The sequence below is a fragment of the Colobus angolensis genome, unplaced genomic scaffold (genome assembly GCF_000951035.1).
Source record: "Colobus angolensis palliatus isolate OR3802 unplaced genomic scaffold, Cang.pa_1.0 Scaffold3, whole genome shotgun sequence".
Lineage (NCBI taxonomy): Eukaryota > Metazoa > Chordata > Mammalia > Primates > Cercopithecidae > Colobus > Colobus angolensis.
In genome coordinates this window covers 23,154,943-23,182,000 of record NW_012116265.1, presented here as the reverse complement: position 1 = coordinate 23,182,000, position 27,058 = coordinate 23,154,943, and the positions used below count along the sequence as shown (strand labels likewise).

The 27,058-nt window shown below is 36.7% G+C and overlaps 1 protein-coding gene across 2 annotated transcripts in view; it reads left to right on the top strand.

Moving 5' to 3' along the window:
• Positions 1–22,027, top strand: part of PCNX (pecanex homolog (Drosophila)) — a 211,816-nt gene extending 189,789 nt beyond the window's left edge. The window contains exons 31-36 of one of the 2 annotated variants that reach the window (XM_011949638.1): positions 8,588–8,818; positions 10,023–10,297; positions 11,889–12,094; positions 15,266–15,708; positions 16,127–16,267; positions 16,468–22,027. In XM_011949638.1, the coding sequence (XP_011805028.1) occupies positions 8,588–8,818; positions 10,023–10,297; positions 11,889–12,094; positions 15,266–15,708; positions 16,127–16,267; positions 16,468–16,608 (1,437 nt within the window). In that variant the 3' untranslated portion in view covers positions 16,609–22,027. The remainder of the gene's footprint in view (positions 1–8,587; positions 8,819–10,022; positions 10,298–11,888; positions 12,095–15,265; positions 15,709–16,126; positions 16,268–16,467) is intronic. The other variant, XM_011949639.1, reaches the window with a different exon arrangement.
• The last annotated feature ends 5,031 nt before the right edge of the window (positions 22,028–27,058 follow it).

The window sequence follows — 27,058 nt, the reverse complement described above, 5'->3', positions numbered from 1 at the left end:
CTAAACTTTTCCTTATTTGTCCGCCTTCTTGGCGCCTACTAAAGTTCATTAAAGTTCAACTAGAGATAGTATCCTTGACTACTGGAGTTCATTAAAAGTGCAACTAGCTAGAGATACTGTCCTTGAGCCTTATTTATTCTTAGCATATTATTTTCAATGGCCCCTGCAAGCCTCCAGATCAGGTTATAATAAAGACCTTTAAGGCTCATTACACATAGTACTCAATGGAAAGGATTGTCAGTGCTATGGAAGAGAACCGTGATAGAACATCATGAAAGTCTAGAAAGATTACACCATTGAAGATGCCATTGCTGTTATCGAAAAAGCCATGGAAGCTATCAAACACAAAATAATACATTTCTGCTGGAGAAAACTGTGCCCAGATGTTGTACATGACTTCACAGGATTTATGACAGAGCCAATCAAGGAAATCATGAAAGAGATTGTTGATATGGCAAAAAAAAAAAAAAAGGTAGGGGATGAAGGATTACAAGGTGTGGCTCTTGGAGAGATTCAAGAGGTATTAAGCACCACACTAGAAGTATTAACAGAAGATGACTTTACGGAGATGAATGCTTCCAAGCCAGCACCAGATGATGAGGACGACAAGGAAGCAGTGCCAGAAAACAAGTTGACTTTACATAGTCTGGCAGAGTGATTCGGATTATTCAAGACTGATTTTGACTTCTTTTACAGCATGGACCCTTCTGTGATGTGGACACTAAAACTAAAGCAAAAGGTAGAATAAGAATTGGTACTATATAGAAACATTTTTAAAGAAATGAAAAAGGAAAAATGTCAGAAACGTATGATGTTTTTTGGTAGTTGCACCAAGGGTGCCTGCTTCTCTTCCCTCTCCTTCCACCTCCTCCACCTTTGCCACCTCTGAGACTGCAAGACCAACCCCTCCTCTTCCTCCTTCTCAGCCTATTCCAAATGTGAGATGACAAAGATGAAGACCTTTATGATGATCCACTTCTACTTAATGAACAGTAAATGTATTTTCTCTTCCTTATGATTTTCTTAATAACATTTTCTTTTCTCTAGCTTACATTATTGTAAGAATACAGTATATGATATGTGTAAAATGCAAACTATGTGTTAATTGACTATGTTATTGGTAAGGCTTCCAGTCAACAGTGAGGTATTTGTAGTTAACATTTTTTGGAGTGTCAAAGGTTATACATGGATTTTAGAGTGCATAGGGATAGGCACCCCAACCCCTGCATTGTTCAAGGGTCAACTGTATATGTCTACACAAAGACTTAAACACAGATGTTTATAGTGTTTTTATTCATAATAACCTCCAACTGGAAACTACTCAAATGTCCATCAGCATACAGGCATACAAATTATGGTATATCCACACAACAGAATATTACTCAGCAATAAAAAGAAACTAATAACAAAGAGCAGATCAGTGGTTACTTGGAGTTTAGAGAGTGAATGCCAGAGGCAGGAAGGAACTTTTTGAAGTGATGGAAATGCTCTATAACTAGATTGCAGCAGTGGTTACCTGGGTATGCACATTGGTCAAGATGCATCTAACTGTACACTGAAAATGGGTGCATTTTGTTGTAAATTGTATTTCAATTTGACTTATAAGAAGATTCTGTTTCCAGAGAGCTGAAAATATAAAATTTCTGTTAACCTTTGCCTTTCAGACATAGTCTTTGATGATGTACTTTTAGTACTTCATAGGTGTCTTTGAACTTTTTTCTTTATAGTTCTTTCCCCACCCTCTCCAACCTTATGTATTACATGTGCTTACTTTTTGGTAATTAAAACTGTTATGGTATGCTGGGCGTGGTGCCTCACGCCTGTAATCCCAGCACCGTTGGGAGGCCAAGGTGGGAGGGTCTCTAGAGTCCAGGAGTTTGAGACCAGCCTGCTCAACATAGCAGGACTGCGTCTCTGCAAAAAAGAAACAGAAATATTAGCCAGGCAAGGTATGGCATGCCGTTAGTCCCAGCTACTTGGGAGGCTGAGATGGGAGATCACTTGAGTCCAAGAGTTTGAGGTTACAGTGAGCTATGATTGCATCACTGCACTCCAGCCTGAGCGACAGAGCAATGCCTAGTCTCTAAAAAAAAACTCCAAGAAGAAACTGTTATGATCTGTACAGTATTTACTGTTGTATAGTGTCCTACATGTACACAATACTTTCATATGCATTAAATCACCACAACCCAGAAAGTTATTTTAATCCCAATTTTGCAGAAGAAGATTAACCAAAACTCAGATTAAGCAAATTCCTTTTTTCATCTGTTCTCTTTCTTGTCCTCTAACTGCTTTTGTAAAATATATTTCCTCCTTATTTATTTTCCTTTATTAGCACTCTTTGAGGATTACATAGTTGTTAGAAGTAAAATAAACCAATCAAAATCCAAATGAGTTTACATATGATATGTGCTAAAAATTTTACAGTCTATGATATCCTTGAGGACAGGAATAATTTCTTATTAATCTTTATGTTCTCCTTGCTTGGGACAACAGACTGTAAATGTTTAATGAATGAGTTTCATTGCTCTAAAAAAGTGTATCCTGTGCATCTGCTTATAACATCTCAAGTATATTTCTAAAATTCTTCTGAAAACTTTTACCAGTAAAACTGATAACATCTCTTGAATATTCTTAAAAAGTAAACATTGCTCAATAATAAACATCTTTCCATCACTCCATATTATTGTACAGTATCCCCAAGAAGCAATCACTGCCAGTAATTTGATGTATCTTTTCTGATTTCTTCTAAGCACATACATTTTCATCTATGTGTGTGGTATGCTCCTTTTTAAAAATGTAATTTTGCTATGCAAATTAATTGTAACATGCTATTTTTTTCATTTAATATGACATAGACATCTTTCCAAATCACCACATACAGAGGCACCTCACAGTTTTCAGTGTATGTAGAACTTTACATATTTATTCAAGCATTTTAAAGCCAGTGAAGAGATATTTAAACAAGATGAAACATTTTCCACTTTGGGCATGCCTGATAATTTCCGGCATTTTGTTCATTTTCTTAAGAATATGATTATTGGCCAGGCATAGTAGCTTATGCCTGTAATCCCAGCACTATGGGAGGCCGAGGCAGGAGGAGGATCACTTGAGCTCAGGTGTTTGAGATCACCCTGGGCAACATAGAAAGACTGTGTTTCTACAAAAAAAATTTTTTTAAATTAGCTGGGCTGGGTACAGTGGGTCATGCCTATAATCCCAACACTTTGGGAGGCCAAGGTGGGTGGATCATGAGGTCAGGAGATCGAGACCGTCCCAGCCAACAAGGTGAAACCCCATCTCTACTAAAAATACAATAATTAGCTGGGTGTGGTGGTGTGTGCCTGTAATCCCAGCTACTTGGGAGACTGAGGCAGGAGAATCACTTGAACCTAGGAGGCTGCCGTGAGCTGAGATTGTGCCACTAAACTCCAGCCTGGAGACAGAGCTAGACTCCATCTCAAAAGAAAAAAAAAAAAAATGAGCTGGGCATGGGGGCGTGAGCCTGTACTTAGGAGGTTAAGGTGAGAGGATTGCTTGAGCAAAGGAGGTCAAGGTTGCAGTGAGCTATATCACGCCGCTACACTCCAGCCTGGGTGACAAAGTGAGATCCTGTCTCCAAAAAAAAAAGTAGAAAAAAATGTTATTGCTTATGTCTGGACTTTTATTTTTCATTCAAGTAATTGTAAAAATACTACTCTACAAAGATGGCATTCCTTTCCTAGTACAACTATTTGCTAAAAGATAGTACATCATATGACATCTGACTGTCTGCTTGTATAGGAAAATATAAACTCAGTATTTAAAATAAAAATTAGGAGAGTTGGTGTATGACATACAGAAGTTAAGAACTGCTTATCAGTATATTATGAATGCTATCTTAGATCAAGTGGTCTAAAAACAGGTTAGAGTCCAAGATTCTTGTGCAAGAGATTAATTGAAGGGTGCACTTGAGAAATGTTTGTAAAGAAGTGTTAGAAGTGGGATCGAAAAAGGGAAGCAGCTCAGCAAAATGTGTTTTAGCTGAATTCTAGCCTTAGCTGGATTCTAGAAGAAGCTCTGGAGTTAGCAGTATCTCCAAAAGTCATGCTGTGTACTTCCTTACTTCTCACCCCATACAGAGAAGGATGTACCCCTCCCCACCCCCCACACCGGTGTTTCCTACCCAGGTAGCTCCATTAGCTAAAGGCAATTCCTGGAAGAGAGGAACCTTCTAAGAATTATCCTAATTTGCTTAGGATAATGGCCTCCATCCACATCCATATTGCTGCAAAGGGAAGTGACTTATATCTTTTTTATGGCTGCATAGTAGTCCATGGTGTATATGTACCTTATTTCCTTTATCAGATTTACCATTGATGAGGACCTAGGCTGATTCTGCATCTTTGCTATTGTGGATAGTGTTGCAATGAACATAAGAGTGTATGTGTATTTTTGGTAGAACAATTTATTTTCTTTTGGATTTATACCCAGTAACGGGATTGCTGGGTCAAATGGTAGTTATGTTTCTTTGAGAAGTCTCCAACTGCGTTCCACAGTGACGGAACTAACTTGCATTTCAACAGTGTATAAGCATTCCCTTTTCTCCTCAGCTTTGCCAGCCTCTCTTGTTTTTTGACTTTTTAATAATAGTCTTTCTGACTGGTGCGAGATGGTGGTTTTGATTTGCATTTCTTTGATGATTCATGTTGTTGAGCATTTTTTTTCACATTTGTTTGCTGCTTGTATGTCTTATTTTGAGAAGTATCTGTTCTTGTCTTTTGCCCACCTTTTAATGGGGTTGTTTTTTGCTTATTGAATTAAGTTCCTTATAGATTCTGGGCATTAGACCTTTGTTGGATGCATAGTTTGTGAATAGTTTCTCCCATCCTGTAGGTTGTCAGTTTACTCTGTTGACAGCTTGTTTTCCTGTGCAGAAGCTCTTCAGTTTAATTAAGTCTCACTTGTCAGTTTTTGGTTTTGTTGCAATTGCTTTTAGGACTTTGTCATAAATTATTTCCCAAAGCTGATGTCCAGCATGGTGTTTTCTAGATTGTCTTCTAGGATTCTTACATTTTAAGGTCTTACATTTAAATCTTTAATCCATTCCATCTTGTGTTAATATTTGTATATGGTAAAAGGTAGGAGTCTGGTTTCATTGTTCTGCATGTGGCTAGCCAGCTACCCTAGCACCGTTTATTGAATAGGGAGTCCTTTCTCTGTTGTGCATTTTTTCACAACTTTGTTGAAGCTCAGATGGCTGTGGGTGTACAGCTTTATTTCTGGGTTCTTCATTCTGTTCCATTGGTCTGTGTGTCTGTCTTTTACCAGTATGGTGCTATTGTGGTCACCGGAGCCTTATAATTTGAAGTCAGGTAATGTGATACCTCTGGCTTTGTTCTTTTTACTTATAATTGTTTTGACTGTTCAGGCTCCTTTTTTGGTTCTATATAATTTTAGAAGCTTTTTCTAATTCTGTGAAAAATTACATTGGTAGCTTGATAGGACTGGCATTAAAGCTGTAGACTGCCTTGGGCAGTATGGCCATTTTAACAGTATTGATTCATCCAGTCCATAAGCATGGAATGTTTTTCCATTTGTGTCACGTCTGATTTCCTTCAGCACTGTTTTGTAGTTCTCTTTGTAGAGATCTTTCACCTCCTTGGTTAGATGTATTCGTGTGTGTGTTTGTGTGTGTGTGTGTGTGTGAATGCATTGTAGATGGGATTGCATTATTGATTTGGTTCTCGGCTTGAATATTATTGATTAATAGAAATGCTACTGATTTTAGTACACTGATTTTGTATGCTGAAACTTGATTGAAGTCAACAGTTCCAGGTTCTCGGCTTGAATATTATTGATTAATAGAAATGCTGCTGATTTTAGTACACTGATTTTGTATGCTGAAACTTGATTGAAGTCATTTATCAGTTCCAGGAGCCTTTTGGCAGAGTCTTCTCGCTTCTTTAGGTATAGAATCATATCAACAGCAAAGAGAGATACTTTGACTTATTTTCCGATTTGGTTGCCTTTTTTTGGCCCCCTGTCTGATTGCTATGGGTAGGACTTCTGGTACTGTGTTGAATAGGAGTGGTGAGAGTGGACATCCTTGTTTTGTTCTGGTTCTCAAGGGAGATGCTTCCAGCTTTTGCCCATTCAGTATGATGGCTGTAGGTTTATCATAGATGCTGCATCCTGGAGATTTTGGCATGTTGTATCTCTGTTTTCATTTATTTCAAAGAATTTTTTTTTATTTCTGCTTTAACTTCATTTTTTTACGCAAAAGTCACTCACAAAAAGTTAATTCCCATGTAATTGTGTGGTTTTGAGAGATCTTCTTGGTATTGATTTCTGTTTTTATTCCACTGTGGTCCAAGAGTATGGTTACTTTTATTTTGATTTTTTAAATTTATTGAAACTTGCTTTATGGCCAAGCATGTGGTCAGTCATAGGGTATGTTCTGTGTGCAGATAAAAATAATGTGTAGTCTGTGGTTGATGGGTGGAGTATTCTGTAGATTTCTATTAGATTCAGTTGGCCAAGTGTCAAATTTAAGTCCAGAATTTCTTTGTTAGTTTTTTGCCTTAATGATCTAACACTGTCAGTGGGGTATTGAAGTCCCCTACTATTACTATTGTGGCTAAGTCTTTTTGTAGGCCCAGAAAACCTTGTTTTATGAATCTGGGTGCTTCAATGTTGGGTGCATATATATGTAAGATAGTTATATCTTCTTGTTAAATTGAACCCTCTGTCATTATGTAATGACCTTTTGTGTCCATTTTTACTGTTGTTAAAATCTGTTTTATCTGATGTAGGAATAGTGACCCCTGCTCTTTTGTTTTGTTTGTTTGCATGACAAATCTTTCTCCACCCCTTTACTTTGCGCCTATGAGTGTCATTGCATGTGAGATGGGTCTCTTGAAGACACCAGACAAATGGATCTTTTTTTTTTTTAATCCACCTTGCAACTCTGTGTTATTTCTCCTTCAGTTATGAAGCTTAGTTTGGCAGGATATGAAATTCTTGGTTGAAATTTCTTTAATAATGCTGAAAACAGGCCCCAATCTCTTCTGGCTTATAAAGTTTCTTCTGAGAAGTTTACTATTAACCTGATGGCGTTCCCTTTGTATGTGATCTGATCTTTAAGAATTTTTCTTTAGTGTTGACCTTGGACACCCTGGTGACTGTATGCCTGGTTATGTTCATTTTGTATAGTATCTCACAGCTGTTCTCAGATTTCTTGTACCTGGATGTCTACCTTTCTAGCAAGATTAGAGAAATGCTCTTGAGTTATTCCCTCAAAACATGTTTTTCAGGTTGTTTACTTTTCCACCTCCTTTCTCAGGAATGTCATTAATTGGTAAGTTTGGTTGCTTTACATAATCCCATATTCCTCAAAGACTCTGTTCATTTCTTTTATTCTTTTTTCTTTATTTTGTCTGACTGAGTTATTCCAGAATACCAGTCTTCAAGGTCCAAAATCTTCTGCCTGGCATTTACTAACTTCCTAAACTTAGGAAGCAATTAAGCATCTTTAAGCTTCAGTTTTTAAACATCGAAAATGCAGGTATTATCAACTCAACCTACTTAACAAGATTGTGGTAAGATTCCAGTGAAATAGTGTAGAACATTTTATGTTGTGAAGCATTATTTATGTGTACAGTATTATCTCACATATCTCAACCTCCCAGCTAACAGGCTCTATCCTTAAGATAGATCTCTTACTCTCCCTCTTCTCCTTTCACATAGCACAAATTCTGGTCAGTAGACTTGAGTGCAAATGGATTACTTTACCTGGATACAGAAATTTGTCAACCTCCCAACTATAAATATGAAAGCAGCCTATAATATTTACATTTCTTTAATATACCATTTCAAAACTGCAGATTTATGTTATGGTTATTTCAGTATATGTCCTGTCCCTGTTAATGTGTGGGTTTAATAATAGGGAGATACATTTCATATCTTCTTTGTTTCATCTGTGATGCCTGCCATAGAGTCTTGTACATGGTAAATACTGAATAACTATCAAATGAATGAGTAATTATTAAGACCAAGAGGCTTTTCAGAGAAAACTTTACCAACTTCTCTAGGACTAGAACCCCAGATCTGTGCTCAAAGCTCATAGATTGGAGCTGTATCTTAACTAGGTGAGAGGCAGGATAAAGTAGTATATTAGAACCCATTTTAGAGATATGACTTTATATAAAAATACCTAGTTAAAAAGAAACACAATATAGAGACCTTTTATATAGTTTTAACCTTCCTTGGCTAATAGTGATGTAATCCTTCAACAGAAAAAAAACATGAGCAAAGATATGAAAAACCAACTTGAAAGAGAAAAACAAAACACATAAAAACCAGAAATGATATTTATTCATCTAGAACTTAGAGGAGAGGGTTGGATTGAGGAATTTACCAAAATATTATAGCAGTAATGAGCTAATTCCTAACCCAGTTATGATTGAGAATTTACAATTTATCTCTAATATTAACATGTGTTGAAGTATTCATATTAAACTAGTTTTTAAGAACTTTCACTTAGTAACTGTAGAAGTTATCCGTTCTCTTATTTTCCTTTAAAAATTTATATATTTTTTGTATTTAGGATCATTTTACTTCTCCAGATGAATATGATGACCCTACTGTGCTGTATGAAGCCATAGTATCTCATGAGAAAAACCTCGTAATAGCCCATGAAGGGGACCCTGCGTGGCGGAGTGCAGTACTTGCCAACTCTCCCTCCTTGCTTGCTCTGCGGCATGTCATGGATGATGGCACCAATGAGTATAAAATCATCATGCTTAACAGACGCTACCTGAGCTTCAGGGTCATTAAAGTAAGTGTTTGAGGTATTTATTTGTGTCCAAAAATTAAAAGTTGAATAACTTGATTTAAGCTTTTATTTTATTTTTTATTTTTATTGTTTTTAAGACAGAGTCTCACTTTGTGGCCCAGGCTGGAATGCAGTGGCATGATCATGACTAACTCTAGGCTCTTGACCTCCCTCGGCTCAGGTGATCCTCCACCTCAGCCTATCGAGAAGCTGGGACTACAGGCATGCACCACCATGTCCAGCTAATTTTTGTGTTTTTTGTAGAGATGGGGTTTTGCCATGTTGCCCAGGCTGGTCTCACACTTCTGGGCTCAAGTGATCCACCTGACTCAGCCTCCCAAAGCTGTACAATTACAGGTGTGAGCCACTGTGCCCAGCCTTTATGTAAACTTTTAAAAAGTGATTTAAAGTTTTTTCACAGAAAAAAAAATGTAATGACCATATTACATTAGTCTTTCTTGTTTATGAGCACTTGATTTGACTTATTTTTTTCAGTACTTTATTCTGTCCTCTGAAAGTTTCTCATGTGCCATAAAGCCTTAACATTTTTGGTTATTTCAGTTTTGACAGTCTTTTATCCATTAAATGGCAGGTCTTGTATCTTTTATATATGCAATTTGAGCAGCATTTCTTTTTAAAAAGTCAGCACCATATTGCTAATGTAATATGATTCCTAGGTTGCAAAATGATAGCATACCATGTACTTAATAGAGATCAGAAGTTAAATAGTTCATTCTAACTTTTCCTTGTTTGTTTTTTTAAACATCTCAGGGCTTTAAGACATTTAATTTCTGAAATTTTGATAGTTTATAGTTATTTATTTTTTTAATTTACATTAATCAACCCACAAATGTCATAAACATTGTTTCAACTCTAAATATTCATCTCTCATTTCTATAAAAGATATCTATTGTCCTATTTATCAGTGCTCTGCCAATTTAAAAAACTAAATTGACTTCATTTTACTTGATACTTTAAAGACAGAGCATGAAGAAAGAGCTCTGTAGATACTTATTATTTAGCAATCTGCTAATGACAAAGGGAAATTGATTACCTCCTATTTAAACGTGACCTACTTATATTTGTTCCCTGCTTTTCACAACTGGTTATCATAATGTCTTTTGTATTCCTCCCATTTCTGCTCTTCTGTTTCTGTGAATTTTATTCTTGGCCCCTTAACCTAATTCCCTTGTGTTCTGGTTTTCAGGTGAATAAGGAATGTGTCCGAGGTCTTTGGGCAGGGCAACAGCAGGAGCTTGTTTTTCTACGTAACCGTAACCCAGAGAGAGGTAGCATCCAAAATGCAAAGCAAGCCCTGAGAAATATGATAAACTCATCCTGTGATCAACCTATTGGCTACCCAATCTTTGTCTCACCCCTGACAACTTCTTACTCTGACAGCCACGAACAGCTTAAAGACATTCTTGGGGGTCCTATCAGCTTGGGAAATATCAGGAACTTCATAGTGTCAACCTGGCACAGGTGAGCCAAGGGGTTGCATTAGGCAGTGCTGGTGTATTCCTGACCCTGTTAATCTAGGCAGTGTGCATCACCTGGGAAGCTTGTATAAAAAAGTACAGATGCCATGGTACAATATTAACCCATTATTTCTGAACTTCAAGAAGTAGAATCTGAGCATTCTTGCCTTCAAAATCTTATTAGGTAAATATGATGTATAACTGTGGTTTAAGAACCATTGCTCTATTACTTGGTAGAATCTTGGAAAATTCCCTTTATTTGTTTAATTTTTTAAAACTTTCTATTGTATATTACCACTATTAGAATATTTGGATATTTGTTCTATACAAACAGGAAATTAAGAGAAAAACATAACATGCAAGTTGATTACTTTTTCTGATTTACCGTTCTGTTCCAACACTAGGGGGAGCACTCTGTACACATTGAGACTTGATGGCAATGTAGAGATACTACTGCCTTTTTAACAATACATTGTCCCTCAGATCTGAAATCTACAGTGTTTTCAGATATTCACATGATGTTTTTTCTCTGTCTTTTGTCTAGTAAATTATGATGTCTGGTGTAGGAACATCATAGTTTGGATGATGAAGAAATATTGCAGAACATAAGCGTTGTTCAGATTCTTAAATATAGTTTAAGAAAACTAAATCTGGCAATTAAATTAGCAAACTGTCAAATGTTCAATCTCTGCCCAAACAGAAGGCACAATATAAGCCAAGGGAGTGTTCAAAGAAATTTTCTTTCCAAAAAAGATCTAATATGCTAGAATTACCTTAAAGAGATTCTTTCCCCCTAAGACAAATGCCATAGAGATGGAGTGCCCAATTGTCCTTGTTTGCTCAGTCACTCTCCATTTTTTAAAAATAGGAAAAAATGATTTCAGCACCTCTCTTCAAGTGCAGTATATTAACAGTATAAATGAATTAGGTTTTCAGGGGTTACATACTTCAGAGTCACTGAACAGACATTGGCACTGGTAAGAATTCTGTTTCCAGGCCTGGCGTGGTCGCTCATGCCTGTAATCCCAGCACTTTGGGAGACTGAGGCGGGCAGATCACAAGGTCAAGAGATCGAGACCATCCTGGCTAACATGATGAAACACCGTCTCTATTAAAAATACAAAAATTAGCTAGGCATGGTAGCGGGCACCTCTGTCTAGTCCCAGCTACTTGGGAGGCTGAGGCAGAAGAATCGTTTGAACCGGGAGATGGAGGTTGCATTGAGCCGAGATTGCACCACTGCACTCCAGCCTGGTGACAGAGCAAGACTCCGTTCCCCCCCCCCAAAAAAATTCTATTTTCAGCTATGATCTTAATGGTACAACTGAGTTATATACAGTTCTTTATTATGGTGCAGGACAGATAATAGAGTTTATAAAAGATTTGAGGCAGTGAATATGATGGGTATAGTTCTTAATTAAGCCATTCTTTGAAAACATAATGAGTTTTTTTGTTCCTAATATTGATTGCACCATAAAGACTTTAAAAGGTGAACATTAGTAGCATTAGAAGTTCAGAATAGCTGGAAAAAGAATAAAATACCCATTTTGAAGTGATCTTGGGATAATGCTTCCTACTTTGGTATTTGTTCCTAGGCTTAGGAAAGGTTGCGGAGCTGGATGTAACAGTGGTGGCAATATTGAAGATTCTGATACTGGAGGCGGGACTTCCTGCACTGGTAACAATGCAACTACTGCCAATGATCCCCACAGCAACGTGTCCCAGGGAAGCACTGGAAATCCTGGGCAGGGATCAGGAACTGGACTCCACCCACCTGTCATATCTTATCCTCCAACACTAGGTAATATGAAACAAATTTATATGTCTAATGTTAGCTTCTTAGCCATAGAGGCTGATTAGTATATATATGTGATCTACTTGGAAATTCAGAAATAGAATTTTTTTTTTGAGACGGAGTCTTGCTCTGGTGCCCAGCTGGAGTGCAGTGGCACAATCTCGGCTCGCTGCAAGCTCTGCCTCCTAGGTTCATGGTATTCTCCTGCCTCAGCCTCCCGAGTAGCTTGAACTACAGGCGCCCGCTACCACGCCCAGCGAATTTTTTGAATTTTAATAGAGACAGGGTTTCACCGTGTTAGCCAGGATGGTCTCGATCTCCTGACCTCGTGATCCACGCGCTTTGGCCTCCCAAAGTGCTGGGATTACAGGCATGAGCCACCACGCCCGGCCCAGAAATAGAATTTTTTTTATTCCAAGATGTGCATTATTCCATTTGTTCATACTATTTTATACATATAAAAATACATACTTATTTGTATATGTACTTTTAAAACTTGATAATTCAATGTAAACATTTTAGTATATTAAGGATTCTTTGAAAATATAATTTTTATTTTTATTTTTATTATTTTTTATTTTTTGAGACAGAGTCTCACTCTGTTGCCCAGGCTGGAGTGCAGTGGTACGATCTCGGCTCACTGCAGGCTCCGCCTCCTGGGTTCACACCATTCTCCTGCCTCAGCCTCCTGAGTGGCTGGGCCTACAGGTACATGCCAGGCCTACATGTGCATGCCACCACGCCCAGCTAATTTTTTTTTTTTTTGTATTTTTAGTAGAGACGGGGTATCAACATGTTAGCCAGAATGGTCTCGGTCTCCTGACCTTGTGATCTGCCCGCCTTGGCCTCCCAAAGTACTGAGATTATAGGCATGAGCCACCACACCCAGCTGAAAGTATAATTTTTAAAAGCTAACAATATTTAACTATTATAATTAACTTCTCCCCTGTTGGACAATGACTTGGTTTTTCTTCTAATATAATGTTGTAATAATCTTTGTATTTAAGTCTTTGTAATCATTTATTATTTTCATAGGTCAGAGACTTTAAAAATGAAATCACTAGGCCAAAGCTTATGAGAATAAGACTCTTGATATATAATGCCAAAGATCTTTCCAGAAAGGTTTTGTTTTGTTTTTAACCATATGGAGACAGTTGAGACCTTATTCCTTCTGCACACCAGGTGGATTGTAGATCTCATGTCAAAGGGCAATGAATAAAAGCATACTTTGAGGGCCTAGGGACAGGGACAGTTTTCTTAATTAGCACATAAAAAGTACTAATGACAAAATAAATGATTAGTAAGTTTGAAGATTGTCAATTCCTGCCTCTGCTCTTGCTTTCTCCAGGCTTGCTCCAGGGTGGCAGGAGAAGGGGTGGTCTTTAATTTTATTCTTTTAATTTGCATTTCTCTGATACCTAAGAATGGAAGTTTTTAATGAATTTATCAGCAGCTCCTCTTTCTAAAGTGCCTAGTTACATCTTTTGCCTATTTTTCTATTTGGTTACCTTTTTCTTATTGATTTGTGTTTTATATTCTGGATTTGAGCTCTTTCAGTTTTCTGTACCACAAATATCTTTTCCCATGCTGTCCCTTGTCTTTTCATTCTCCTACTGTGAAGAGTTGCTTGCCTTCTTCTGATGAGAAGTCCTTAATTTTAGTGAAAACAACTTACTAATCATTTATTTTGTCATTAGTACTTTTTATGTCCTAATTAGGAAAATTTTCCCTGTCCCTAGGCCCTCAAAGTATGCTTTTATTAATTTCCCTTTGACATGAGATCTGCAATACACCTGGTGTGCAGAAGGAATAAGGTCTCAACTGTCTCCATATGGCTGGGCAGTTGATCCAGCCAGATGGAGAAGTTGATCCTCTCCCCGACTGCCCCTTGACTGCTTCACATGAATCAGATAAAGTTCTAAGACACTTACTTAAATTTAAAGACATTTATTAAATTTAAATATATATTCCAATGGGATTCAAGTGAAGGGACCTGTTAGATCAACATTTTGGATGTTCTTTTTTTGCTTCTGAGTGAAAACCTAAAACTTTCAGTGTTCTTTAAATGTACTTTTTGTTCTTACCTTGATGAGCTCTTTTTCTTTTCAGGTAAAAAGTACATGTAACTATGTTTTCAATGTAATTAATTTTACATTACTCTTATGAGTCAAGAAAAAGACAAGTCTGAAGAATCATATCAAGCCACTTGAAAAAGGCAGAAGAACCTGCTTTTCAGTGCCACTGATCATTCCTATTTAGTAGTGCATGGTATTCACTGTCTCTCTAAAGGCAGTGTCTCTCTAAAGGCTTTTCCTTGGTAGAATTTGAAAGGGCAGTAATACTATACTTTGAAAAATAGTAGTTATAGAGCTTGCCACATAGTAGGGCCTTAATAAATATTTCTCTTTTTTAACTGGCAAAAATTATATGTATTTATGGTATACAACATCCTGTTTTGATATGTGAATATATTGTGAAATGATTAAATTAAGCTAGTTAACATATCCATCACTTCATATACTTATTTCTTTGTGGTAAGAACATTTTAGAGCTACTCAGCAATTTTGAAGCATACAACACATTATTATTGACTCTAGTCCCCAGGCTGTACAGTAGACCTCCAGAGCTTGTTCCTCTTGACTTACTGGAATTTTGATCCTTTGATCAACACCTCCTCTTCCCCAGCCCCCAGCAACCACCATTCTGCTCTCTGCTTCTGTGAGTTTGGGTTTTTCAGATTCCACAAGTGACATAATGCAGTATTTCTTAGTAAATCCTTCTGACCTTCTCATTTCTGTGAGATATTTCATTTCTGATATATTATGGAAGTATTCCTGTTCTTTTAAAATATTTCTGTGAAACATATTTTAGGATTTATTCCAACCTTAAGTCCTGATATTTGCTGTAAAATATTTAATTATTAATTATGTCTTTCGTATGCCCCAGAATTTGAACTTTAAAAAACTTTAGCAAATAAAAAATGTATTACAAAAACCACAGAAGAAAACAGATCTCAGATACATATTTCTTTTCTTCACTTTAAAAGTTTTAGGCATAAACATTAAATTCTATCAATTCACCAATTAATTGCTTAGGAGAAAAAGTCTTAGAAGCTGCAAAAAAGTATTGTGTCTGAGTCATTCTACTTTGAGTGAGTGCTGCTGTTTCTCTTCCTAGGCACTAGCCACAGCTCTCACTCTGTGCAATCAGGCCTGGTCAGGCAGTCTCCTGCCCGGGCCTCAGTAGCCAGCCAGTCTTCCTACTGCTACAGCAGCCGGCATTCATCCCTCCGGATGTCCACCACTGGGTTTGTGCCTTGTCGGCGCTCTTCCACTAGTCAGATATCACTTCGAAACTTGCCATCATCCATCCAATCCCGACTGTCGATGGTGAACCAAATGGAACCCTCAGGTCAGAGCGGCCTGGCCTGTGTGCAGCACGGCCTCCCTTCCTCCAGCAGCTCCAGCCAAAGCATCCCAGCCTGCAAACATCACACTCTCGTGGGCTTTCTTGCAACAGAGGGAGGTCAGAGCAGTGCCACTGATGCACAGCCAGGCAACACCTTAAGTCCTGCCAATAATTCACATGCCAGAAAGGGAGAAGTGATTTACAGAGTCCAAGTAAGTAAGCCCAGAGGTGGTCTTGTGCTGTTTTTGTTGCTTATTTGTTTTTATTTCTTATTTGTTGAATGAAGGACTCTTGTGAAAACACACCTTATCTCACTTTGTCTCAAGACTAGAATATTTTTGAATGTTGGGGAAAAATTGCTTCAAACTTAAAAGCTGAAAGCAAATGGTTTTTGTGGTGGTGATATATGTTCCTTGTTCAGCCATTGTCACATGGCCATTGCAGTGAAGTCTACCAGAGACTGAAAAGAATTCAAGAGGTAGCTCTTAAGATTTTTTTTTTTATTTCATTATAGGAATTTAAAAAATAACTTGAGACACAGAGTCCTGTGAAAAACATTTTGTTTGAGATTATGTAATTTTTCATCATCAAGAAAAAAAAGAATTGGAAATGTTTTTATTTACCATGTAGATTGTAGATCCCAGTCAAATTCTGGAAGGGATCAACCTATCTAAAAGGAAAGAGCTACAGTGGCCTGATGAAGGACTTCGGTTAAAAGCTGGGAGAAATAGCTGGAAAGACTGGAGTCCGCAGGAGGGTATGGAAGGCCATGTAAGTTCTTTTACAAGCTAGCAGTCTCGGGCTCTGCGTTTTTTGAAGTCCGCCTCACTTGGCTGCATGGTTTTAGCTGATTTATACTTATGTATAATTTTCAGACAAAATTGCTACTACTAATCCTAGGTGGGGGTAAGAGTTGGTGAGTATATTTCAGGTCTCCAGCACTAACTTCTTGTTTTATTCTAAATCATTAGGTGATTCACCGATGGGTGCCTTGCAGCAGAGATCCAGGTACTAGATCCCACATCGACAAGGCAGTACTTCTGGTCCAGATTGATGATAAATATGTGACCGTAATTGAAACTGGGGTACTAGAACTTGGGGCTGAAGTGTGAGCCAGTGTTTTATAAAGACATTTCTTTTTCCCTCTCAATTCCAAGGCATTGGAAAAAGAGAGGAGCGAGCAGAAGATGCCTGCAAGTATCACTTTGATCCTATGTGGGAGAGACTGAAAACAGAATGAGCTTGGTTAAGCGCCTCTTCTTTGCCCCTCACCCTGACTCCTGTCACTCTCTCCATCCCCAAATAAAGCTGAAATATTTTTTTAAGTTAGCTGCCGAGAAAACATTTTGCATGAAGGATAAAGTTCTGTTAAAATACATCCTTAAAAAAACGTTTTTCCTATGCATTGCCTATGCTTTAAATCAACAAACTCTTCATTTCTAAACTATGATCTCATATTTTTCTAATTTCTTTGTCAAAAATAATTGCCATGTTTTGTCATAGAACATGAAATTCATTTACCTTAATTTTTAAAAACAGACCAGTGTAGAAATGTTCCGTTTGACCTATAGCAGTATAAAAGTTTAATGTACAGTGAAAGAGACTATGAACAGACATAGATTTATCTTATTCCTTGAGCGCTAAAAACTTTAATGAAAAAACTGCACTAATTTTTTACAGCAATGCACTAAAGTCTGAGATTTCTCAGAACATTTATTTATATATAAAAATAAAATACCATTATTTAAATTGCCTTTGGGATTAGCCCCTTCCCTTTCCTTATAAACACAGGTAGCAGGAACTGTGCTGCCCATTTTTCTGTTAGTAGTGTGTGCTTCATGCCAGGACATTGGATATTTTCTTTAAAGTGAATATGGAATCTCAAGATATACATAGCTTCATCATTGACATTGCCCAGAGCCAATAGTCAGCGGATCAGTCGTGTGAACACCACTGCCAGCTCCTGTGTCTACATCTCAGAGGAGCCCATGTGCTCTGCTTCTCTCCACAGGGCAAGCTCTGCTGGGCGTGCTTCTGGGAAGAAAACACTTTTATTTAAGAAGCAGATGAATGTCCAGGAATTTAAAGAAAGGCTCGATTGCCTTTTATTTATGAGTTTCTAGTTCTTGAAGTTATTCACATGCAGTTCAGTTAATCAAGTAAAATTTTTTTCAAATAAAATTATCCAAATGGTGCAGTTATTGTTATTAAATCCTTCTTTAATAATGTTGCTTTTTATTTTTCCCCTCTTTTTCTGTTACTTGAATTTTATTTCTTGTAATTTATAGTGTGTAGCTGTAAATTGAAATATTTATAACTGTGAAATTGACTTAATTCATATGTTGTGTCATAACTTAAATTTTATTTTTTTTTAAAGTGTATATTCAGGGAAATATATTACTCATATTTACAATTGGGCGATATGGGAACTTCAATTTAGATTTAATTTGCAACTTCTAGCATTTTTTTAAATCCTTGATAAAATTTTCCCTTTTGGTGTGAAATTCCAAAGAAAATTGTACATCTCCTCTGAGCATTTAGGAGCAGCCATCTTTCTACCCCTTGTGAATAGAACATTGAAAGAAACAGGTAAAATTAATTTTAATAACACATTTTGTTTAATCCAGTATAGTCAAAGTATTACTATTTCATCATAGGTCATTAGCCATATTTCAAGTACTCAGTAACTACATGTAAGTAGTGGTTACTCTATTAGACAGTACAGATTTAAAGTATCTTTTGTGGAGGTGACAGAAGAGAGAAGCTGTTTTTCCTACTAATTCTGATGTAGATCTCACATTGTAGCATAACATTACAGTAGAAGGAATGAAAACTAAGAAAGTAAATAGTGAACATACAGATCTTACTGCATTTCCACTTTAAAACCTATTTATTTTCCTTTTTCTAATTTTAAACTTATGTGGTCATCCAGAACCTAATGTGCCTTGTGTTGACATTTCCATAGACTTCACACTTCACAAAATTTACTGTTTAAAAATATTTGTGAAATGATTTACTGAACCTTTATACAAAGGTACCCTTTCTAAATTGACCATTTAAAAAATGTATTTTTCTGATACTGTCATTATATTCTGCATTTGCCTCATTTTGGCAGATCTACAGTATGCCATCGAAGTTTAGTGTTGTTTTCGGTTTTGGAAGGTTTTTTTCTGAAACTGAATTTATAATCTATTTCTCTATATACATATATTTTTAAAATCTTCTGAAAGGAACTATGTTCCCTGCTGCTTGTTCCCTTTCTGAAGTGAATGTGATCTTTTCATGGTCATTGCCTAGATAAGAGATAAGTAGAGCCTTTTCAATCTTAGATGGAAGATAATTCATTTTCCCACACAGAAAAAAATCTGACCTTTACATGATTTAATCAGAAGGGCTAGAATGTTTTAATTTCTAGCCCCTCCTCCAAAAAAAAATTTAAACACATCACATACTCTGAAAAGTCAGATTTCAAATGCAAGACTAGATTTTATATGGAACATGTATGTTGGGTTTTGATTTTGGGTAACAATTGATATATATTTTTCTCAAAACAAGTTGAATTTTGTTAACATATAATTCTTTAGTGAGTTTATAAATTAGGAACCTGAGAGAAGCCCTGTTGTTTTTCTTAAGAGTCTAAAACCGACAATCTTTTAAAAATCATAATACTTTTCTAGTAATTGCATCGGGGAAATGGTGATAATGGAAGAAAGATTCATTTCTTAAGAATAATTTGATCTAAATTATTATATGGAAATAAACATACTTTTGTTAACTAAATTGATCATAAATTCTTGTTCCTGCCTCACCCCTCACCCCCCCAGAGAATAGTAAGTGACTCGTTTAGATTCTCTGCTTAACTCTTTTCAGTTATGTACAAGACTTCAGCATACATTAATGTCTTTAGCTTATAAATTGCCAATGCTTTGATTTCCATAATTTGAAAGATGTAACTAAAATACTAGCTTTTTTATTCATTTCCTTTTAATGGAATTGTATGATTGAAATCTTTGTTTTATCTTGTTTAATTCTTCTCCCACCTCCTCTTTTGAGAGAAAGGTAATCATGGAATGAGTTATAAATTGTTGCCTTTTTTTCCTTTATTTCTTTCATTCAGTGGCAAAAAACCATTTTTTAACTCCTAACTAAGCTTTTGGTTAATCTTCCAACTTATACCTTGGTATGAACTCTCTTTTTCACCAGTTTCAACACTGGATAAAACTTTAATGTTGACTTTTGGTAAAGAACTTTAATTTTTCCAAGAATCTAGATTAACATAAGATGTTGATATTTAAGGAACTTGGAAGAGTAAGTGGTGAGGCTGTACGTATATTTTTTAAGAGATTACCTTTTAGGAAATGAGTGGACAAACTTAACCAGTGTTCTGCCTTCTTTGACTTTGTTACTGGAGGATGATAATCTATTTCTATTAGATTTGAAGTATTTTGGAAAATATTTCAAGTATATCTGAAATACTTCTAATTATTAAAACAGAAGTAGTCAGACAATATTTGTATCCTAAGTGAGATGTGGAAAATTACTCTGTATACTAAATATCAGGCAGTGAAAATGTAAGTTTTTGTGTAGGAAACCCATTAAGAAGATGTGTTTTTCTTTCTGAATGAGTTTATTTTTCGATCACATACCAAAATATAAAACTCAGCCTCACATTTTTCAGCAAGGTTAGCTTAGCCTTGATAAATTCCTCTGTGCTTCTGAGTAGCATCCTTCTGCCTCTGCTTAGCAGCTCTTAACAATTTGGTGGATTGCTGTTGTGAGTCATTCATCCAGCACTGGGCCTTTTAAGCTGAAGATTCACCCAGTGTCTAAAAATGTCCTTTTCGTATAGCTAGCTTTCAAGCATCTTTCCGCCTAAATAAATATGTGACTTGAGAAAAAGGTAATAATGATTTTGTCAGAATTCTTTGAACTTGCATTTAGTAGCTACTTAACTATCAACTGCTGTCCAGATTGTTAATTTCATGTATATTTATTTTAATTTTTCATGAATATGGACAAGCCTTTTCTGGGGTGTGTGTTTGTTTGTTTTTTAAGTCCTCATTATTCATTTGTATTCTTTTTCTGTGTAATGTAATCATATAAAGTTACTTTGGAAACAGACCCAGTTAATTTTCTCTTTTGATAGGATACATGGTTTAGATAAGGTATAAAATGTCCCTTTTTATTCTAGAGGCTTTTCCTTTAATTCAAAGATTAGTGGAGAGAATAACGTCAGTCAAGCCTTATGTGGTACATGGAACTTGCTAATGGACTTTAGACATTCGGTTTCAGTCTTACGTGAATATTGCTTTATTGGTGTTGAGGAAGAAGAAAATTACATACTACCATGCCTTGGGACAGCATAATTCTAATATTGCATTGAATGTGGCTTTTTAAAAGTAAGTATTAAAAAGCCAATCCTTTTCTTCATTTATCTTTTTTTTCTTAATTTGGTTGATATGCACCCAGTCCGTCTTATTTTTACTTGTTAAATGTCTAGGAAGAATTGCAATTGGAAAGGAATTAATTACTATACAAATAAATCAGATAGGATATGAGTGGAGTAAGTGCTTGAAACAGAAGTATATTTTCTTCTTTAAATCACCTCACCGGAGTCATCTGTCAAGAATTATGTATAACAATTTATCTTTATTGCCTACAAGCCACATACTCTTTCTGAATTAAGATAAATAACTTCTATTTGTGAGTTGAACTTCATTATCTGCCATTTTGTGGAATCAACCTCACATTGTTTGGTGGAACTAGAGCTGATCGTCACCACAAAGTTATATGACAACTCTGTTCCAAGACTTATACCTATTATATAGGGTTACACCTTTTTTCTTATGCCTCAGCTCTGTACCTGACAATTTATGATTCAGTGGAGCCAAGCCAGAAAGGAACAAAGGTCATCTAACACTGTGATGGGGATGAATTCCTAGGTGTTACCTGCACAATGAGGTGGTGCCCCAGAATTCAGAGCAGAGTAGTAATAGAGCATAAGATGGCTGCTCCAGATGACTCTTGGGTTTAGTGTACTTGTGACTGAACAAGACTTTTTCTATATGAAGCTTGATTCTACAACCAAAATAATAGAAATGGGTGGGGGGATCATGTCTGCTTATGCTTTTTAAAAGCTTGTAGTTTAAGTAAAAGTAAAATGTAAAAACTGATTAACCCTATACAAGTCTGGCAATGAGCTCAGCATGAGGAAATGGAAGGAGGAATATTGAAAATGATTCTAGGAAAGTGAACATAAGAAAGGAAAATGGGTTTTCCTTTTCTGATCATGGCCTCTGGAAAGTTCATGGCCTTTACCAGCATTCAGTATAAACCAGAGATAAGGACATATGTACTTACGTGTGTCTGTGAGTGTGTGTGTGTCTGAGTGTTATTCTGAACAGCTTGTAAATATTGTAGTTGTTTAAAATGGAAAATAAAGGCTGAGTTTTTTTGGCAAATATATTGCATCAAAAATACAGTATTGACAGTGGATAAAACACTGAGGAAATAAATTTTTTTTCATTTTGCCTTCTGTCCATTTTTTGTCAAATTGAGAAAAATTGGAGTACACTATATTAAGTTCTGTATGGCACGTTCACACTTGGTTCTGAAATAATTTTAAACAAGCTTTGGCCTGTAAACATGTGCTTCAGCTTATGATAGATCAAAAGCATACATCATACTTCATGTTAAAAGATAGTCTGTTTCACACTTTTCTTAGTACAGGGTTGTAGTTTGTATCTTCTGAATTTATATGGATGTTACATATTAACAATATTAGATGGAACATGTAGGATAAAAATGTGTGTGTTCAGTCACAGACTAAATTACAATACAGAAAATGGAAAGAACATTTGGATTATGGTCTTCAAAATCAGGCAGGTACAAACTTGTTTGGTATATTTGCAATGTGTAATAACCCAGTGATTTCACATATAATACTTAAAGAAAATGCAAGCTAATTTAAAATGAGAATAGACATATTCTTGATTAAATCACTTATAATCCTTTAATGCATCATTTTAACTATTAGTAAGAACCAGAACCAACAGGATACAGATTATATGCCTTTTACATCAGAGTCCAAATAATTTGGTATCTTTCTTCTAGGGTCACAGTGGCATAAAACACATCTTCAAAGAGAAGCATTCCCTGGATAAGTTGCATTCATCCTAAAGCCAGAGATTCAAAGGGCTATTGACATGAAATTTAGCTCCCATCAAACTTCTTCCTTATTCTTTTTTTTTTCTTTTTAAATCCAGATCCTGCACAACCTTATTCTTAAAGTGCAGTTTATGTAAGATTTTTTCCTCCTAAAGGATCCAAGAATGTTTTGCTGAACTGTAGCCAATGAATCTTGCCATGTTAGGTGTGTTTTCCCCTGGGGTAGAGTGAACAGCAACACTTTGTGAAGTTAAGGGCATGACAGAATGGTGGCTTCCTGGGTATTTAATCAGCACTTACATAAAATATTTATTCTCAGTCTGGGCAATAGAGACCCCTTTTCTACAGAGAAATTTGAAAATTAGCCGAGCACGGTCGTGTGTGCCTGTAGTCCCAGCTACTTGGGAGGCTGAGGTGGGAAGATCACTCCGTCAGGAGGCGAAGATTGCAGTGAGCTGAGATCAAGCCACTGCACTCCAGCCTGGGTGACAAAGCGAGATGCTGTCTCAAAAAAAAGAAGAAAAAAAAAATTCCTCCTCCATATGTGCTTATCCAAGCGACTGAATATAATTAAGCTTCATCCTTGGGAAAATGTAATTTAATGCAAGAGGATCCCTAGGTTGCTTTGCAGTTTCTCAAGATAAGCATTAACAGCAAATAACGAGATGAATCTGCCTTGTCTGTGAAACTTTTAAAGATTCCGTTCAGTTTCAGTGCCCAGTGAACCATGCCAAAAGGGAAACGTCATCTTTTAGTCCGAGGTTCCTTTTTTCTTCTGAGAGCACTGTTTACGGATGCAGAAGCAACTGGCCTATATAAAAATACTCCACTTCTCTGGCCTCATCTTAAAGCAAATATTCTTGACCTGTCTTTATCATATAAAGTCGGCATCCCAGGGTAGCACTGAACTTAACCAGATACCCAATAGTGCCTCTGTGTGTTTGTAATAGAGTTGACCCTTGAACAACACAGAGATTAGGGGTGCCAACACCTGGCACAGTTGAAAATCTGCGTATAACTTTTGACTTCTGCAAAGAGACTTTATTTCAGTGAACAGTTTGCAAACTGGGGAAATGCAGCGTTTGGTGTAAAATGGAGGTACGTCCCAGAGAACAAAGGGAAGACTGGGGTGTTATTTTTTTATTTTTATTTTTTGAGACGGAGTTTCGCTCTTGTTGCCCAGGCTGGAGTGCAATGGCACGATCTCGGCTCACCACAACCTCTGCCTCCCGGATTCAAGCGATTCTCCTGCCTCAACCTCCCGAGTAGCTGGGATTACAGGCATGCACCACCACGCCTGGCTAATTTTTGTATTTTTATTAGAAACGGGGTTTCTCCATGTTGGTCAGGCTGATCTCGAATTCCCCACCTCAGGTGATCTGCCCAGGCAGTCTCCCAGACTGCTGGGATTACAGGCGTGAGCCCCGTGCGGGGCCCAAGACTGAGGTTTTATAGCAAAAGTTCCTACCCAAGGTAGGTCCTTTTATGCAAATGAAGAATTGAAACTTGCTCAGTTCCGATTGGTCAATACAGTGGAGCCTTGATTGGTTGGCTCAGGTGAGCTCTGATAGTTCCAAAGATAAAAAGGTATGGGTTGTCAGGGAACTTAGAGTTTGTGTGATCCCAGTCAGCAAATGGCTGCTTGGCTCCATTTTAAATCCAGGGCCAATTAGCCACTTGGGATTCATCTGGAAGAATTAGCTCTTTCAGTTTCACACTAGTAATAGCCTACTGTTGATTGAAACTCTTACCAATAAACAGTTGATTGATTGTATGCTATATGTATTATATACTGTATTCTTACAATAATGTAAGCTAGAGAAAAGAAAATGTTAATCATAATATATTTACTATTCAGTAAGTGGAAGTGGATCATCATAAAAGTCTTCATCCTCATTGCCTTCACATTGAATAGGCTGAGGAGAAAGAGGAAGAGTTGGTCTTACTGTCAAGTATGGCAGAGACTGAAGAAAATTCACATGTAAGTTGCCCCATGCAGTTCAAACCTGTGTTTTTTAAAATGTCGGCTGTACTGCTAATGAGTTTACTCAATAATGCACCACACACCACTTCTCAGTTGTATACCAATTAATAATACAAAATTCCACAAATGTTGCAATGGTAACTCTACAGTGTAGTACAAATGTCTAAGGTGCACCTTTGTTTAGAGAAAAATTTGTCTAGCTTGCAAATTTGAGACTCCTTTTCTACATTTGCACTATGAAACAGCATTTATTTAAGCAGTGAATTCTATAATGTTAATTTAATTGGGTTGTTAACAATTTCAAGAAAGCAAAACCTTAAAGTTTCTGGAACAGAAAATTGGCTCACTGAAAAATGAAACTGAGCTTTCAGGATTGGATTATTCATGTTTACTTCAGCTCTGTGTATCTGTAATTTTCTCAGCTCCAACCTCTGTGTGCCCGCTTCCTTTTCAGGTGGGAGACAGTTGCCTGTAGTTCTGGGCTGCATTCCACACACATCATCATCCAGAAAGGAAAAAACCACTTCCAGTTACCTTTCTTGAAAGGAAAAACTTCTCCAAAGCTATAGGGTGTTTCTTCTTGCATCTTGTCAATATAAGATTTGACATATACAAGATCCTTAATTTGTTCCTATTCCCTGGTTTTCTAAGCCAATCACTGGCAAGAGAAATAGACTTGCCATGATTGGCTCTGACAAATTACGCAGTTTTACCGCTGCTTTTGCACAATTATTACAAATGTTAATACAGTTAATGGAAGATGATATGTTAGTAGTATAATGAAAATAATTTTGACCTCCTTGATTATCTAAGACAGCCTTGAACACTCCCAGAGGACTATAAACTATGCTATGAGAGTCACTGTTACAAGAATATGTCCATCTCATTTTCATTTTCAAATTTATTGACATAAAGTAACTCAGTATTTCTGTAACAGCTATAGATATGTCCCCTTTTTCATTCCTGATACTGCTTATTTTTGCCTTCTCTTGCCTTTTCAAAGAACCAATTTTTGGTTATGTTGATCATTTTTGGTTTTGTTTGTTTTACTTTATTCATTTTTGCATTTATAATTATTCCTTCTGTTTTCTTATTTAGTTATTTTTCTAGCTTCTCGAGATGGACACTCAGTTCTTTGGTTTTCAGCTTTTGTTCTTTTCTATTGTATACACTTTAAGGTTATAAATTTCTCTTTAAGCGTTGGCTTTAGCTGCATTAGACAAGTTTTGATATGTCTTTTTTTAAACTAATCAGTTCAACTATTATTTAATTTCCATTATGAATTCTTCTTTGACCCATGGATTAATTAGACTCATGTTTGTTAGTTGCCAAATATTGGATGATTTTCTAGAGATTATTTTCTAGTTATTACTTAACTGTGGTCAGATAAACTGTATGATATTAATTCTTTGGAACTTGCTAGCCTTGCTTTTTGGCTCAGTATGTTGTCAATTTTAGTAAATGTTGCAATTGGCAATTGAGGAAAAATGCATGTTCTGCAATGATAGCCTTATATATTTTTTATATATATATCAATTCAGTTTTGTTATGTTATTCAGATTCTGTATATTATAGACTTTTTGGGAAAAGTCTATAGTTCTACATTTGTTACTCATCAATTTATGATTTATATATTTGAGACTGTGTTATTAGATACATATAAATTTGGAAGTTTTTTTTATAGAGTGTCCCCTTTAATATGAAATGCCCTCTTCTTCTCTAGTAATACTTCTTGCCCTAAAGTTAGTTTGTCTGGTGTTAGTATAGCTATATCAGGTTTATATAGGATAGCTTTGTCATTTTACTTTCAACTTCTGTAGCTTTATATGTAAGGTATGCCTTTTTTGTTTGTTTTTGAGACAGAGTCTTGCTCTGTCGCCCAGGCTGGAGTGCAGTGGCACAATCTCGGCTCACTGCAAAGCTCCGCCTCCTGGGTTCACACCATTCTCCTGCCTCAAACTCCTGAGTAGCTGGGACTACAGGCACCCGCCACCTCGCCTGGCTAATTTTTGGTATTTTTAGTAGAGAGGGGCTTTCCCCATGTTAGCCAGGATGGTCTTGACCTCCTGACCTCATGATCCACCTGTCTTGGCCTCCCAAAGTGCTGGGATTACAGGCATGAGCCACCACGCCTGGTATAAACCACCATATAGTTAGGATTTTTGATCTTGTTAACAATCTTTTTTTTTTTTTTTTTTCCCTTGGCTTACTGCAATCTCTGCCTCCGGTGTTCAAGCAATTCTCCTGACTCAGTCTCCTGAGTAGCTGGGATTACAGGTGTGCACCACCACACCCAGCTAATTTTTGTATTTTTAGTAGAGACAGGGTTTCACCATGTTGGCCAGGCTGGTCTCGAACTCCTGACCCCAGGTGATCCACCTGCCTTGGCCTCCCAAAGTGCTGGGATTACA